At 43.8% G+C, this 18,437-nt stretch overlaps 1 protein-coding gene across 4 annotated transcripts in view; it reads right to left on the bottom strand.

Moving 5' to 3' along the window:
- IL34 (interleukin 34) overlaps positions 1-18,437 on the bottom strand; it is a 920,960-nt gene that overhangs the window by 182,586 nt on the left and 719,937 nt on the right. For 2 of the 4 annotated variants that reach the window (XM_078671357.1, XM_078671360.1), the window contains one exon: positions 692-1,661. The exons of the other annotated variants lie outside the window; for them this stretch is intronic. In XM_078671357.1, the coding sequence (XP_078527483.1) occupies positions 1,579-1,661 (83 nt within the window). In that variant the 3' untranslated portion in view covers positions 692-1,578. Of the gene's footprint in view, positions 1-691; positions 1,662-18,437 lie in introns of those variants that run through there. 4 annotated transcript variants of the gene reach the window in all.

Genomic DNA, 18,437 nt, shown 5'->3' with positions numbered 1-18,437 from the left:
TGGATGTGTCTCATTTAAAACATGCATGCAAGCCAGAGTTAGGAATTGTGGAAGCAAACTAACTGCATGTTCCTGTGGTGAAGGTGATCTGCAGTTGTATGACATATGCATTAAAGCTGCCTTAAAGGGGGAAACATCATTTACCACGAAGGCATTACCACTACTAACATTTACCACGTGACACTTACCACGCAGGGTGCCTTCCACGCAGGGTGCCTTCCACGACGTCTTTACCACGGGCTGGGGGGGAGATGTGGTATTCCTTCGAGTCGTTCTGCGTGGGCTTGGGGGGCAGAGGGGGGCTGGGGGGGTCTCCCCCCCCAAAAATAACAAGCGGGGGGGCAGAGGGGGGCTGGGGGGGGTCTCCCCCCCAAAAAATAACAAGCAGTTTACTTTAAAAAAAAAACGAACATAATTTTAAAAGAAAAAGGAAAGAGCCTCCCCCAAAGACGTGCCGTGTACGTCAAAAAAACAGTCCTTTTTTTATTTTGGTATACGTGTTTTGACGCTTGTTTCAATGGAGGATGGAAGTAAGGGCTCGTAGAGAAAGACGTGCAGGTAAGACGTTTCTAGGCGTAGTAAAATCCTACGTTGTAAATACCAGCGTGGTAAAGCCACTTGCGATGTAAAATTCGCGTGGTAAAGCCATGCGTGGTAATTGAAATCGTGGTATAATCATATATTCCCTTAAAGGAGACCAATGTGACCTTCTCTTTGTTTAGTTAAAGATGAGCTCCAGGTAATGTGCAGAATGATTATGTGTTCACGGTTTTGACAAAAAAAGAACGGTGCAACGGTTAAGTGTTGATCTCCATTTATAAAGTCTGCCAAAGTCATGGGCGCCATCAAAACTGCCCAGTGGTGAGACCATGCTCCAAGATTCAAGACTTACACATTTCTCACTCTATGGTTTCAGGTCTCTTGGAGGTCCACGTGTTCTTGCTTTTGTGTCTCTTAGGACTGAGCACAGTATCGCCTTAGTATTAAGCGGCTTACAGTATGTTTGGGGTTCTCACTCTTTCTCAAAAACCCCTGTTCATGGGCCAAAAAGAGAAACAAAAGCCTTAAATTGCAGTCTATCAAACACGATCTAGAGATGTACTCTTGTAGGAATGACTGCTTCTGAGCAGGTAGCAGTTTGCTCTACCCCTCTCCATGGGAAGGTATCTTACTTACAAATGACACACTTAGATCTGTGACTTTTCCACCACTTGCTCTCTTTTGCAGAACATGGTGCAAGTTGCTCAACCTAGAGTCTTCATCTGTGATACACCCTTGCAACTTTCTAATCCCTGAAATGCAGACATTTTCAGGGTTGGCAATGATGTCTAAGAGGATAAGTCCGACATCTGGACGGTTCTGTCTAGTAATGATATCTTCACCAAGAGTGTTCACAAATACCAAAGTTAAACCAGCTTAAAGTCAAAATGAAAGATTAAGCTGCAACAGCCGTCTTCTCTAGTTTTTTGATTTCAAGAGATATCGTTCTCCACAAAATCTACAGGCTTGTCTTTGATCCTGTTCTGGTACAATCCTATGGGAACTATGAAAATGTTGAAATGTTGGAGCACGAGTATTTTAAATTGCGACTGGAGTGGAAGATGATTTTGACATAGTTGGCATCAATAGTCTCCGAAGTGAACCGGCATCCTTAAAATTACCTGAAAGAGGCGAAAGAAAGAAAATTGAGTGAGCCTGGTGGAGGGAGCAAAAGAAGAAAGAGAAGAAAGGGAGAGTTCAAATGAGGAGTATAGGAGAGTGAAAGAGGTTTAATGAGACAAGATAATTGGATGAGAGTAAAGAAGGAGAAAAGGGGAAGGGAAAGGAGTGGGAAGGAGAAAATGAATAAATTGCAGGAGGAAGACAATCAGAAAAAAAAGCAATAGGTACAGGACAATTAAAGTGAGTGTTATGTTTAACTTTGAATAATACTCAACACACCCAATTACTTGCTGAATCATAGGTGCTCCTTAGTTAAAGGAAAACGAATTAAATGTCATTCTAAGACATTAAGGCAAGAAAGAGAAAGCACGGCCAACCATGAACTTTCTACAATAATAAGTAGTCTATCGATTGCTGTCGACCACTGTCTAGAGAATGCAAGTAGCAGTATTTGTTCACGATGAACTGCGTAATACATGGCTTTATGAGCAGGACACATGGATCTATCTATAACCAGTATGCAAGAATGATGGAACTTATTGGGGAGCATGGGGTAGCGGTGTAGCAAATTTCAATCTGCACAGACCAGTGTCTAACCGAGCTACAGACTTTTGGATTACTTGAAGACCGGACTGGAGTACCTTGGAAAGAGACAAATCAGGGGCTTACTGCAGACAAACCCAGATCCAGCTAGTGATGGCACAGAAGAAAGTCAACTGAATGGAGAAAGGCAAGGCAGGATTCTCTGTAATAATTCAAGCTCATAAAGATAGTGCAGCATCCAGCTTATATCCCAGGGTTTTGAAAATGATGGTAGACTTTGGCCAGTCTCCAAGTCCCTGCAGCCAGAAAGATGGACCGAACCAGCTCTTGGTGTGCTTTAAAAGCCAAAGTTACGTTTTATCTGAGTAAAATTAGAGCCTTTAACTGCCTATCTATTCTTGGAAATCCTCCATACACACTAGAAAGTTAGCTTCAGCTGCACCAAGGTTCCCATTCATACAGAAGGGAATCTTAGTCTTGTCGGCATACAAATAAAAGTAGACTAGCCATGAAAGGACCGGGTGAGACAATTTCTTTGCATATATGTTAAAAATGCCCCTTGATAGATGCACTTGTGTAACGATATATCTGTAAGAGACATTAGTTAGTGATAGATTCCTTACCTTAGAATATTCCCCAGGCGTCAGACTGGATCCGGAAAGTTTTCTGCTTAGCAGTACCCCTGCACGCCAGTAGGTGGCATCGTGCGGCTCTGCGCCCATCACTTGGGTCGTAAGCACCGGGATGACGTCACGGAGGCTGCTTAGGCGCCACCCATGCGCGCTGAAGTCAGTTCTGTACACAACTTTCCACGCCGAAACGCAGAGTCATGCAAGATACTGACCATTGGTGCATACAACTAGGGCCCTAAAAGGGGATGACCTTAACACCGGTAATCAGTTCGCAGAACGGGGGGGATGGGTGGGGTGGTAAGGAATCTATCACTAACTAATGTCTCTTACATATATATCGTTACACAAGTAGTAACTCGTGTATCTGAAAGAGACACGTTAGTGATAGATTCCTTACCTTAGAATAGATACCCCAGCAATACCAACCCCGGTGGAAGGTCTGCGAACAAGATTACACCACAAAATCACGGAGCACAGAACGGCCAAAGAAGCCGTCTCTCCGGACATGACTGTCAAGGTAGTAGTGCTTGGTAAATGTGTGCAGCGAGACCCACGTAGCTGCCTGACAAATGTCCTGCAAGGGAACGCCACGTCCCAAGGCAGTAGTAGCTGCTGTTGCCCTGGTAAAATGGGCACGCAGCCCCACAGGAGGCTCTATCTTGGCCAAGGAGTAACATGCTTTGATGCACAAAACGACCCACTGAGAGATGGCCCGTTTATGCACAGCCCGACCTTTTTTGGCGCCCACGTAGCCAACAAAAAGCTGATCATCCACCCGGAACTGCAGTGTACGCTGCTTTGTGTTTTGTGTTTTGCAGATAGAATGCTAGCGCACGTTTTGGGTCCAGACGGTGGAGCCTCTCCTCTTCCCTGGAAGGATGCGGAGGCGGAAAGAAGGTAGGCAAAGTGATGGTCTGCCCGATGTGGAAGGGCGTAACAGTCTTTGGCAAGAAAGAAGGACGGGTCCTTAAAAACACCTTGTCCGGATGAACGAAAAAGGGCCTCGAGCTCATCCACTCTTCTGGTAGAGGTGATAGCAACCAGGAAAGCCGTCTTTAGAGTGAGAAGACGTAAGGGACAGTTATAAAGAGGCTCAAAGGGAGCGCACATCAGAAAAGTCAAGACAAGATTTAAGTCCCATTGAGGCATTATGAAAGGCACGGGAGGAAACGTGTGTGTAATGCCTTTGAGAAAGCTCGATGCTCATACTGAGTAGCTCAGGATACCAGACTCTTCGAGCCCAGTCCGGAGCCACAAGAACGACGTGGGCCCGGTCTCGCTTGATCTTCTTCAGCACTGTGGGCAGAAGTGGTATAGGCGGAAAGGTGTACAACAGACCGCTACTCCACTCGCAACGAAAAGCATCTCCGAGCGAGTGCCGCCTTGGAAATTCCAACGCGCAGAACTGATGAGATTACGTGTTCTCTTCGGTGGTAAATAGATATAACACAGGCTCTCCCTACTGCTGAAAGAGACCTTGCGCCAAGTCTGAGTTCAGACGCCATTTGTGATCCATCATGCACCGGCGGCTGAGTTTGTCCGCCCTAGCATTCAGAGAACCTGCCAGGTGTTGAACCACCAAAGTAATGCTGTGATGTTCCAGCCATGTTTAGAGGCGCAGAGCCTCCTGACATAGGGTCCAGGACTCCACCCCGCCCTGTTTGTTGCAATACCAATGTTCCAGCCATGTCGAGAGGCGCAGAGCCTCCTGACATAGGGTCCAGGACCCCACCCCGCCCTGTTTGTTGCAATACCACATGGCGGTGGTGTTGTCCGTGAACACCTGCATTACACTTCCCCGGACAGAGGGAAGGAATGCCTTCAGTGAAAGCCGGATCGCCCTCAGCTCCAGAAGATTGATATGGAGCTGGGAATCTTCCGGAGACCAGAGGCCTCTGATCTCCGCCTCTCCCACGTGGCCTCCCCATCCCAGAAGGGAGGCATCCGTCACCACTGTGTGCTCCGGTTGGGGAAGGGAGAGGTATCTGCCACTGACCCAATCGCGGTTCGTGAGCCACCACTGCAACTGTCGTGCAGTGCCCTCCGAGATCTGGATGCGATCGGACAGGTTGCCTTGATGCTGTGCCCACTGGAACTTCAGGTCCCAATGCAGAGCACGCATATGCCATCTGGCATGCGTCACCAGCAGGATGCAGGAGGCCATCAGGCCCAGAAGCCGGAGGGTAATCCTGACCAAAACCCGGGATAGAGGCTGAAAGAGCGGAATCATAGCCTAAATATCCCGGACTCGCTGCTCGGGAGGATAAACCCGAAACAGCGTCGAATGCAGAACTGCTCCGATGAAGGGGAGCCACTGAGAGAGACTCAGGTGCGACTTCGGCACATTGATGGAGAACCCCAGCAAATGCAGGAGGTCGGCCGTAGTCTGGAGGTGGGAGACGACTGCCTGGGGCGAGCCCGCCTTCAACAGCCAGTCGTCGAGGTAGGAGAAGACTGACACCCCGGACCTGAGCAGATGAGCTGGGACCACCGCCATCACTTTTGTGAACACCCGAGGGGTGTTGGTAAGGCTGAAGGGGAGCACGACAAACTGAAAATGCTCCTGGCCTACCATGAACCGCAGGTAACGCCGGTGGGCCGGCAGGAAGGGGATGTGAAAATAAGCGTCCTGCAAGTTCAACGCTACCATCCAGTCTCTAGGGTCCAGGGCAGTCAGGACCTAAGCCAGAGTCAGCATCTTGAACTTCTCCTTCCGGAGGAGGTCCAAGATGGGGCGCAAGCCCCCCTTTTCCTTTTTGGGAACCAGAAAGTAGTGAGACTAACAACCACTTCCTAATTTCCTGATCGGGGACGTACTCGATGGCCCCCTTGGCCAGGAGGGCAGTGACTTCCTGGCGAGGAAGAGCCAAATGATCTCCCGACATGCAGTGGCACTGAGGTGGCATGGCTGGAGGGGAGGACAGAAAGGGGAGCGAGTAACCTTGACAGATTATCTGCTGCACCCATTTGTCTGATGTAACTCCACACCAGTGGTGGAGGTGGTGGCGAACCCTGCCACCCACTGGCGTGGGGTGCTCCCTGAAGCTCGGATTAGGAAGGTTTGGAGGCAGAAGCAGCAGGGGTGGAGGTAGACTGACCCGCTCGCTGGTTACCCGACCCACCCCTGCGGAAGCCACGACCGCGGCCACGCTGGGGCTGGTTCTGCACAGGCTTAGTGAAGGACCGTGCTTGGGTGCTCTTACCTTGGCCATGAAAGGAACGTGATAGGGGCCTTCGTGGAAAGACCCAAAGACTTAGCCGTGGCGCGCAAGTCTTTAAAGCGCTCCAGGGCATTGTCCGCCTTATCGCCAAATAGACAGGAGCCATCGAAGGGCATGTCCATGAGCGAGCTCTGGACATTGGGTGAGAACCCAGTAGAGCGCAACCAGGTGTGACACCGCAACGCCACCGTCGTGGAAATCACCCTGCCCAACGAATCAGCGGTGTCCAAACCGCACCTGATGGCAAACTTTGCCGCATCCTTGCCCTCCGCAATCGCCTGGGAAAGGACGGCCTGGACCTCCTCAGAGCACTGAGGCAGAACCTCCGCCACCGTATCCCACACTGCGTGGGAGAAAGGGCCCAATAAGCAGGCTGTATTAACCGATCTCAACCCCAAACTGGCTGAGGAGAACAACCTCTTGCCATATTGGTCCAGCCTCTTAGAGTCCTTATCCGGCAGATCCGAGGAAAAGGCACTCTGTGATGTCGAGACCTGAATGACCAGACTCTCAGGCGTGGGATGAGTGGTCAAGAAGGCGGACAATGACGCCTAGCGATGTTCTTGTCCAGTGGTGCCCCCGAGGCCGGCCGCAACCAAGTACCCAGGAGGACTTCCGTAAGGGCTTCATTGAAAGGGAGCAGCAGCTCCGACGACGTAGACTCCGTCTGGAGCACCTCCATAAGGAGGTTGGTCTTAAGGGCCACCGTAGGGAGGTCGAGATGGAGGGCCTCCCCTGCGCACTGCAGCAACATAGTATAAGAAGCACCTTCCTCCATAGTAAGCTCCATTCTGCTCAGAGCCACACTGCTGCGTAAGGGGGTCCTTAGAGCCGTCCCAGTCGTCGTCTGGCTCAGGGGTAGAAGGAGCCAGCCACGGTGGCAGGGCCGGACCCGGGGTCAGCGGCGGCGCCGGTAGCGGCGCCAGCCGGGGCCACGCCGAAGCCGCATCCCAACGAGGATCCCAGGCCGGAACAAAATGGTCCGGGAACCGGGGCAGGGGCGGGATAAACGGCACCCAGTGTGGCGCCTGTGGTGGAGCCAGGGGCGGCGCTGGGGCCGGATCCAAGGACGGCGCCAGGGCCAGAGCCAGTGGCGCTGCACCTTGTGGCGCCGGAGTCAAGGGCTCTGTATCCAGTGGCTCTGGCACCAGAGGCGGTACAATGGCAAAGAATACAGCATGTTTTAAGGCAGCTAGACCATCCCCACAGAGCTGGAGAGATCGTGTATTGTCGGGCCTGCCACCAACAGCACTTTATGTTTTAGGAAGCAAACAAATGCAGTGTCAACAGGAGTCTGGCCTCTACTCAAAAAAGGCAGAGTGGCCACTATATGATTCTAGAGAAGTAAAATTACAAGAGGAAGAAGATGCCCTAGAAACATCAAAATGGAAAACGCAAATAAGGATGAATCGGAGAACTGGTCAGAAATCCTCTGCGGGGCATGGCCTTAGGCCTAGATAAATCTCTTTTTGAGGGTTGGTAGAAATAAAAATATTGTTAGATAAATTACGTTTACGTGTTTATTTCAACTCTATCTTACAAGATTAAAGATACAGCAATTTCTGAGACGAGGTGGATGGCTCATGGTTTATACTACACATACATTCGCTGGATGAATGAGAATCACAGAACTGGCTGAAGATGAATACATTTAGGCGTAGATGGAAGAGGCGCTACTTTGAGCAAGAAAGAGGATTTTGACAAAATCAGTAAGTTGGAAATAGAGAACAGAGAGTGAAGAATGGAGAAGGTTAGAAGGATACGAGAAAAAAAAGTCGAGGAGAAAGAAATAGAAGGAAAGGAAACAAGAAAATCAACTGATGATGTACATGGGGGAATTAGGAAAGAGAATGAAGAGAGAGAGAGAGAGAGAAAGAATGAGAAGTGCCAGATCAACTGAAAGGGATTGAGTTAAAGGAAAAAGCAAAGATGTAAGCAAAGAAACAAAAAGAGAGAGAATGAGATGGAAAGGGACAGAGAGCATGTAAAAGAGTGGGGCACTGAGAGGAGACAAGAGGGGACAACACAACCTTGCAAAACAAAATGAGTAGAAGACAGGGAGAAACAACAAGAGAGTGTAAGACCAATAAAACAGAGGGTAATGCGTAGGAAACCGAGGGAAACCCAACAACCTGCATAAATAAACCTAGAGGGATGGTGGGTTACAGGGAGAGAGAGGGCAAGTAATATTATCCAACAGCGAACGAAACAGAAGGAACCAAGTCAGTATGATCTAGGAAGAGAGAGATACAGAGAAATGGGGAGATTAAAACAAAACAAAAGAACCTCAAAGTAAAAGAAATATAGAGAGAGTGAAATAATCAAAACAACGGAAATAGAGAAGGGCGCATAAACCCCTCACAGCCAGTAACACATTTAGGACTAATTAAACATGAGGGAGAAAACTATTAAATAGTAACATAAACATTCTTTGTAAACAGAGGCCATTGAAGACCGCTTCCAGTAAGGCTAGAAATGTGCACAACCCGCAGAAAGGGTTTGGGGGAGGTTAATTATTTGTTTAAATAGGGAATTGCTCACTGTGATTCAAACCCAACACATGATCGCCTCGCTGTGATCCTAAGAGTTTGAGGCAGAACATGCACACTACCTGAATAATTAGATTAAAGTAGTGCCCTCTTCCTGTCACACATCAGTAGCCGTGGCGGCCGCTACCGACCAGGGGTGGTGAGGCGGATGGAGGGGAGGGAAATTATAATATTAAAAAATGCACTTACCTTTTCTCCACTGACCGCTGCCACTTTATCCTCCGTCCTCCACTCCACTTGGCAGGAAAAACCCAGCCTGCCAGAATCCTCTGGCCAATCACAACGCTGCCTTAGCAGTGTTGTAATTGGTCTGAGCGCCGTGGTTCCGCGCTCAGAGAGGGACTGACAGGCTCTGCATGTTCTCCACCCAGGCTGTAATGTAGCCTGGGTGGACAGCATGCAAAGTGCGCATGACGCTTTGGATGGCCCGAGAGAGCCGGTCAAAGCGCCATGCGCACTTTATGTACAGCCAGCCCTCTTTCCCCTGTGATGAGTGGGGAGATCTCTCCTGCCCCCCTGCCTTCAGCTGAAATCTGAATGCAAAAAAACAAAATGATAATAACAAACGTTATCATTTTTTTTTTGCATTCAGCTTGCAGCTGAAGCAGTGAGGCAATGCTCCCTCCGCCTTGGCGGAGGAGCCGCCACTGGTCAGTGGTATTAACTCCTTCGCCACTTCCCTAGAGCTGGCATACTGGGTGCTTGGACAAAATATTGAGTTTAAAATATCAGAAGAGATAAATATCGGAAATCAAATATTGTGACACGCAAATGCACAAATAGTGTTGAAGAGATTATTGCTTTTTTGAGGTAAGTAATATCGTTTTAAAGAATATCAATTTTTAAATATCGATTTCAGTGACATAGCTGTTAAAAATATTGTTTTTTAATTATTTTATTGTGTTTTACTTGATATAATAATTGTATGTGTTGCTATTGTTTCTATATTTTTTTTATATAGCTTATTTTGAAGTGATTTAGAATGTTTTTATTTAATTATTAATAGTAATTTATAGTATTGTGGTGGAATGTTGGGGTTGTAGGGGGATAGGTTGGGAAGTTCATTAGGTACTAATTAATTATGATTTTTAAAATACATTTTAATTGATTATATGATTGATATTCATTATGTAAATTATGCAATACAGATGTTTGTATTCATGTTATTTGAAGTCTGTTAGGTTTAGAGGGGTGTAGGGTAAATTAAGTAATAATTTATGAACAATTAATTATAAATTGTAAGCTGATTATTTAATTGACTTTTAATTATGTAATTTATGTAATACTGATTTATTTCACTTCTATTTTAGTTGCAGGCTGCTAGGTGTGTAGGGGTAAAGGGCGAGAAGCTAATTAAATAATAATTAACTATTAATTATTTGTAAATTAATGATTTATTTGGATTTTATATATGGAAATTATGGCATACATATTTATTTAACTTATATTTTAGTTGTGAGATGCTAGGTTTGTGAAGGTCTATGGTGGGAAGTTAATAACAATTAGTATTTAATTTTAATATGTAAATTATGGAAAACGAATTATGTTTAGGTTTATTTGAAGTGTGGACTGCTAGGTTTGTAGGGGTTAAGGGTGGGTGGGAAGCTAATTAATTAATAATTGAACAACAGTTATTTAATAATTGATAATTATTTGATTCAATGGTAATTATGTAAATTGATGAATTGTTCTTAGTTTCTTAAGACACACACACACATACACCCGCTTACACACAAACACACACACACATATCCGGTCAATAAGCCCTATAATTTGTCAGTAGGCACATACCATTCTCTCATATCAGCATGGAGAGACGGGGGTTACTCAACATAGAAGAATACCAGTTTCATTTGTGAAGAAACCAGTGGCTGCCTGTTTTTATATGCTACTGAAGGTGCATAACATGTGTATTTAAAAAGCGCACGTTCACCCGGAGGCACCTTGGCACTGAATAACAGATGTTTATTGTTACCCAACTCAATGGTACTCATTTTATCGACCTCAGATGGATGAATGGTTGAGTGGACCCACTGGGATTTGAACCTGTGACCATGAGTTCGAACAAAGGCCCCTGCGGTGGACGCATTAGTCCACTGAGCCACCAGACCCGACGATAAAGAGAACCCACCAGGGAGTCATGTTATTTCAGCAAACAATAGCCTCATTGGGCAAACGTCCATCTATCTTGATTTTTTCCTTTTACCCTATGTTTTGGCCTTACCCTCTTACTGTAGGGATAGCAAAGATTTAATTGCCAACGTCAAAGATATCCTTTGGCAATACAATGACTTACTTGTAACCACAGATGTGGTGTCTTTGTATACCCGCACTGACCACAACCTGGGGATCCAGGCAAGTAAATACTTCTTCGTGACTGACCAATATGCAAAGATGATCATTCCAGTATATTATTGGAGATGCTATTTTTCTCTTTGAAATTTCTTTGTGTTCAATGATGATTGGTTTCGATAACTGGTTGGGACAGCGATTGGGAGTTGCTTTGCTCCAAGTTATGTCTGTATTTTTATGAGCTGGTGGGAGACCAGCCATGTGTGGGTGGAAGTAAATGAGAGGTGGACCAGATACATTACACTCTGGACTAGATATATTGACGACCTCTTTATTATATGGGAGGGTCCCAGACAGGAACTAGAGAAGTTTTTGGTGTACATTTCATGCAACAATCTTAACCTGGCCTTCACACATAAAATACATCCCGCTAGCATGTACTTTCTTGATGTCTTGGTCGAGATTGTAGGTGATGAGTTGCACATGAGCCTGTACCGCAAATGTATCCCTGGAAATAGCATTCTCCATGCAGGTAGCCACCACCCACAAAATCTGAAAAAGAGCATCCCCTTTGGGGAGATGCTCAGGGCCAAACAGAACTGTAATAACAACCAGGCTTTTGAAGAAGAAAGGGGGCAGGATGGTTGGGAGATTCAGTGCCAGGGTTTACCCTACCAGGATTCTGAAGAAAGCCAGTATAAAAGTATCAAGCACCACAAAAGAGGCATTCCTGACAAAAAGAAAGAGAGATGAGAGGGATCAATAAGTGTTCAGATTAATTACTACTCACAGCAGTGAGAGTAAGGCAAGTAGATAGTAGCCAAACATTGGCATTTAGTCAAAAGTGACCCTGTAATAGTCAATACGGTGACTCCCTTCCCCTAGATACCTTACCGCAAATCTAGATCTTCACAAGATATTCTTGTACACAGTTACACCAGTACACACAACAGATGAGAGGGCTGGTTACAGTATCAAAAAGGTTTTCATAAATGTGGAAGGTGTAAAGCTTGTAGGAAAAGCAGTAATATCAAGATATATAGTACGGCCACTGGGAAGGTAATGCAGATAAACAAATTGATCACTTGTGGCAGTGATCACCGAGTTTAAGTTCTCCAATGTCCGTGTGGCTACAGATATGTTGGTAGCACCATTGGGCCAATCAATAAGAGAGGTTTAAAACATTACATGGCCAAAGGGAATTTTAATGTATCTGTTGCAAGACATTGGGCCAGAGAGCACAGTCAGAATGCTGACCTTTTGATGTTTTTTGATATTGACAGGATTGGGAAGAATATCTGTGGTGGAAACAGAGTGAGACAACTAAGAGTAAGAGACAGAATATATAATTCTGCTTGGGAGAAAATCCCCTGGAGGCTTAAACGAGGAGAAGGAGCTTCATGTACACGTCAGCTGATGTGATAGTCATTGAAGTCATAATGCTCTTTATTTTCTCCCAATGCCATAGAGTGTAGTTAGTTTGGACAGCTCTCTGCATGTTGTTGTGTGAGTCATTCTAATATAGAAGATATTGTGCCGATTTAAGACATCGTAGATTTTTTTCTCACATATATGTAACTACATATTTATTATTTTGTGGTGTTTAACACAACAGGTGACTTTTGGGGGTTAGGTTTAGGATAGTTTGTACTGTTGTACTTATGTGCAGTCAGGGTAAGCGATGGGCCTTCAATATGATGTTTTGGGCTTTTATAGTGCAACTTAGCCTGTACGTAACAGTTTGTGTGATGTCTTCGTTTCCCAATTTGTTTTGCTTTACGTTCCCTAAGAATTTATTTGATATTTTATTTTCATTGGTAATATGTACTTTTTTGACCACTTGGCCAATAATGAGAAAGGAGATGCATGAACTTGCGATTGTGATTGGGTGTGTTTTTAACACATATTCATTTGTGTACTGGATTTTCGTCCCCTTTGAAATGTAAAACGAGGTGTCTATAGTGGGAAAGTAATATTTATATGCATGTTTTGTAGTCTTGCAAGAATTGCTTGGTCTAAATTTTAGCCGCTAGGTTTAAATGCAGAATCAATTTACTTTGAGTACATTTTATTTTATACTGTGAGGAATTTCTTTTCTGTGCATAACGCTTTTCCTTATAGAACAGACACTTTGCAAATACATTTATCGTGCTAAGCTGCATTGAGACACTGCAAAAATGTAACATTAGTTTTTTGCTCATAAAATAGAGGCTCTATAATACATTTACTGTGCCAAGCCGCATTGAGACACTGCGATAATGTAACACGAGTGGAGTTCACTCACTGTTTCCTGGACCTTAACAAAGGTATTTTGTTTATGTCTAACAGTGTGTAAATCTTTTAAAAGATGACTGGGCACTATTTCCTAAAACGAGGTCGTGACGAAGACCTGTTTAGGCTGAAACGCGTAGCCGAATAAAGTTTGTTGGTGCTGACAGGCTGAATATATACATATATACTGTAATGTGCCAATGTTAAAAAGCATTCTAAGCCAATGTTAAAAAGCATTCTAAACCAGGGCCTCAGTCGTGTAAGACCTTATTAAGTTATCTAATGGGTGCCATGGGAGCCATTGAGCAGCAGATTATCACAGTAGAAGAGTCCCTGAATACGGGGAACTTAGGTGTGGAGGGAGGTTTAAGAGAGGACAATATTCTACAGGGGGGACCCGATACATATACAGACGTACACCGGAGCCCATCGGGCATAAACGGCTGCGTCGTAAATATTTTGGATCACATATCAGGAAGTGCCCAAGAGTGTGACACTCAACCACTAACCAAGCGACCCAGAAATCCTGACCCAGACCCCCTTCCCCCTATACCAAATGTTATAGGATCATCGGTTAGTCACAAAATAGGATAAGACCTTGCCCACACATAAACTAGATGGCTGGGAAAACCCCATTACTAGTTCGAATGCACGCACACAGAAGGAGGTGGCAAAGATTAAAGACAAACTGGAAACCTTAGATACCTTTCTTAGAGAAACACTAAATAAATTGATATATAGAATAGGAAAAATGGAAGAGGTTTTATCTAAATGCTTTGAAACCCCTAAGAAATCTGGTGAGGAGTCAATAGTTGGTCACACAAGCAGCCAAGACAGATTAACTAACAATATACAATGCCATACTATCAACCCTGCCCGTGAAAGTCGCAAAGAACCAACACTGGTATCCCACAATATAGTAAAACAGAATATAACTCTGGAGGTATTACCTACTAATATTTACCCGACTCCAGATAAGCCGATGTACCCCCTAGGTTCCAATGGTAATAATTCTACTAGGACCTGCGATCGGAATGATAAGGGAGAGTGGCAAAAAATAAATCTAGATTTACCACCTGAGGCCACCCCTTACTTAGTGGTATTGGCCAATGTTCCGAGCTTACACACTGGAATGGTTGAACCTTGGGAGATATTAAGGAATAAATCATTACATTGGCTGGGCGCTAGAACAGGCCTGATGGAGGGATTATTCAATGAATTTAAGATGGCTAGGAGAGTGAACTGGGTAGGCAGAAGAAGGAAGAACCTGAACAGGGATTGTGTGGTGCTGACCTTTAAAACCCTACAGCTGGTAAGAATGATTTTGAGCAGAGCAGGAAATCACATCATTTCGGGGCAGGATGTCAACTTAGTCCCATTAGGCTACTTTTACCAACCACTACAATTCAGAAATGTCACTCAACACAGGGAAACTCACACCCCAAGCTATTTAAACCGGTTTAATGTCCCTACCTTTAATCACTTTGAAACACTCACTAACCTTAAATTAGTCGACTAACCACAAACGGTGGTACTATCACAGGCTGTAGCACCCCGTAGTCCGGGTACACTACCCAATGATGGCCCTATGTCACCAAAATTGAACCTGGTAAATATCCTCCCCAAGGATGTAGTTACGATAGTTAACGAAGATGTAGAGATGGCACATGATCTAGCTACTGACACCCAGGCTGTTTCTACATTTCCATATAAGCTAACCATATAATGTCTGATATCGATAGTGGGAGAATAAACAATTGTGGCAAAGTAGGGAAAGACAAGTGACAGCTCATGTTTTGGCATATAGCGGGATTAAAAGCTAAGGGGTCCAACATAATATGGATGAAGTTTGTGAGTAAATTTGATATTTGCAGCCTGCAAGAAACCTGGGCGGTGGATCCCATTCATATAAGTGGTTATAAAACCTTCCACACCCCAGCAATAACATCATCTCACGGTAGGGCAAAAGGAGGTCTCTGCACATACATCTCAAATTACCTGGACATAAGGAAAATAGTACTGAATGCTAAAGAATCACATTGTCAAATTATTAGCCTCCATTTAGAACATGCACTCTGTTTAGTCATACTGAATTTTTATAATAATGCTTCCCCAATGTTGATTGAGGGTATATTGAGATATATGAGTCATTATTTATACAACTTACAGTCCCATGTTTCCAATGATGTATTTGCTATTTGGGGAGGGGATTTTAATTATCCTTTGTGCCAACATTCTGACAATGAGGTTTGCGGTATTTCCTTTGGAAAAGGTTCCAATTTTTCACACTTTCCGCACACATCATATAGAAACCTTTTAAATGATGTTATGTTTACTTCGGACATGGGTTTTGCTAATGATCTGTGTTCACCAATGGTCCCCTTCCGACCCAGGTTTAACGGTTGAGGTATTTTCTCTACTATTGATTTTATATTAATATCTAGTAGACATGCCACACGTGTCAAGAATCTTAATACTAACGATATTGCTCTAAGTGATCATTTTCCCTTAAGTATAGATGTAATAGTGTACAATCAGGGCATCAACGCTAGAGCGGATGCATCTCACTCTGTAGATAATATTACCCTGAGTAGGCAAAATGGATATGCGCTTAGATGGGCAAATATAGATTCTAAGGAATTTATTTAAAAACTTGGCCTGAATTGTAAAGACATGTTTTTAACTTGTTTGGATGAGAAGTCGACTGATCAGGAAATTATAGAAAATTGTACGGCTATTTCAAAATATGTCAAAGAAGCACTATGTGTTAAAGCTATAAAGCAAGTTACCCACAAACAAGGTTGGTTTGATACTTGCTGTACAAAGGCCTACTCCAACCTCAAAAATTCTCTACACACTACAGTGAAGAACCAGGAACACATCAGAGAGGCAAGAAGAGAATACAAGAGGGCATTAAAAGTGAGAAAGACCGCACTAAAAGATGAAGCATAGCGCACTATGAAAGAAGCCTCTGAAAATCGAGATCCCTCTGCTTTCTGGAAAGCCGTAAATGCACCCTTTTTGGCCGATAAGGATATAGCAACGGTTGATATTGCTATAACCAAATCAGAATGGATATTACACTACTCAAAACTGTATGAAAATTCAGCAACAGACGCCAAGGAACTGTGTCAAAAATGACTGACATTATGCCTTTGTTTGAATCCAGGGGACTAACATTTGATTTTACTCTTAGTGAGGTTAATACAGCAATAAATGCAAGCCTGGGAGGTAAATCCCTAGGCCCGGATGGTATTCCGGTGGATCTTTTTAAATCCAACTTAGAACTATGAGGGCCACTTAACACAGGTTTTTAATGCACACAAGGTCTACTTTCAACCTGGTACGAATCAGTAATTGTGTCAATTTTTAAAAAGGTGATAGGATGAATCCAGCCTGTTATCGACCCATCTCACTGCTGGACTCTACAATCAAGGTTATTAGGCGAGTTCTATTAGATAGAATGCAGGCATGGGCGGAGGAACAGGCTAATATAAGTGACTTACAATATGGCTTCCGTAAGAGCATGGGCACAGTCGAACGGGGCCTAAATTTACATATAGTTCTAGACATATATACTAGAGTAAAAGGGGCAGATTATTTATGACCTTTGTCGACTTAACAGCGGCGTTCAACTGTGTTATTCATGATAAGCTGTGGCTTATTTTAGAGAGTATGGGTATGGATATTTTAATAATCACTTTTCTGAGGCAGCTTTATTAAGGGGCCAGGGCGAGGGTTCAGTACGGGACGGGTGGTGAATGCATTAGGCACATTAGCGTGTCAAGAGGAGTGAGGCAAGGCTGTGCCTTGCCCCGTTCCTCTTTACATTATACATATGTAACCTAGAAAGTATTCTAGTCAAGGAGTGCAGGGATTTGCCGACAGCTGCTTTGGGGTGTGTTCTAATAGGAAGATTAATACTGTTTTTATAGACTCAAGGCCCATTGAGTGTAATAAAACATTTTCCTATCTGGGGATCCTATTTGATAGGTCAAGTACCTGGACGCAGGCAGTTAAAACTAGACGGCTGTTGTTTGCTAAATCACTGATGGCACTTTCTAATTTTAGTCATAAATTAGGTAGAAGACCCCCTGTGGAATTGCTACGCATTTTTAAGGCAAAGTGTGTGGCAATAGCCACGTATGGAGCTGGAATTTGGGGTTATGCTGAGGTAAATGCTAGGCAGATTGTGGCAAATTTGTTTTTTACGTTTTTTTTTGGCAGTCCCAGACAGTACTTCAAATTACATTTGCCATTTGAAACTGGGCATGCCTTATTTGGAGGACATGATTAAAATTTAGCCCGTTCTCCTGCGGCACAAAATTTGGACCACAGATGAAACTGTTTTTAACCGTCATATTTTAACTTATGCTCTCGGGTTGGATGGGGTCAAACACATAAGATGGTTAGAATATGTTAAAATGTTTTTAATTAAACTTGGACACAGAGAATATTTTATTGAGCCATATACTGTGTGCAATGTGTCTAGGAAAAGATCTTAAAGCTATGCTGTATCTGTTATATGAGCGAAACTAGAGCCATAAATGAAATGGACAAAAACAACGGTCCAAGGCCATCAACTTACTTTGCTGATCCCTTGCATACAGCCATATATTTCTTTAACTATGGGCGATTATGACCGATTTCTGTTGACAGAATATCTTATTTAGATCTTTAAGTTTTCCAGAATTAAATGATTGGTCTAAAGACTTATGTAATGCCTGTGTGACGATGTCTCCATACAGTCAACTATACACAGATTGTTTTTCTGTAAATACTATATTAGACCAAAAAGTAGATTGATTATCCCGGTACTACAGAAACTTGGACTGAGACAATGTCGCCCCGCACTATTGGCCTTGCAACTTTTGGATGAAGTATAGGTCACTGCCGCTGTCACTGCCTTTTTAATTTTTTTTTTTAATTATCGCAAATCTATTATTATGTTATTTTATCCAAGTATTCAATATGAGCAGTTTTAATCATCTGTCATTTGTACTGTGCTTTTATGAGTATATATATATATATATATATATATACATACACACACAAACTGCGCAACTGCGCATATATATATATATGGGCTTAATGAACCTTCCGGGGACTGTTGAACTAGTGACGGATTTGGTTTTTAGCCTCCCTGTAAATATGTGTTTTAAATTGGTTGGATAAGCTGATATTTTATCATGACTAACCGTATTTTTCATACACATTTTACCATGGTTTTAGGGAAGCAAAGTCTTTTATCTTTGCAATGATTTATG

The sequence above is a fragment of the Lissotriton helveticus genome, chromosome 12 (assembly GCF_964261635.1).
Source record: "Lissotriton helveticus chromosome 12, aLisHel1.1, whole genome shotgun sequence".
NCBI classification, from domain to species: Eukaryota; Metazoa; Chordata; class Amphibia; order Caudata; family Salamandridae; genus Lissotriton; species Lissotriton helveticus.
The sequence above is the reverse complement of the archived record's forward strand: the minus strand, read 5'-3'. Positions and strand labels throughout refer to the sequence as shown.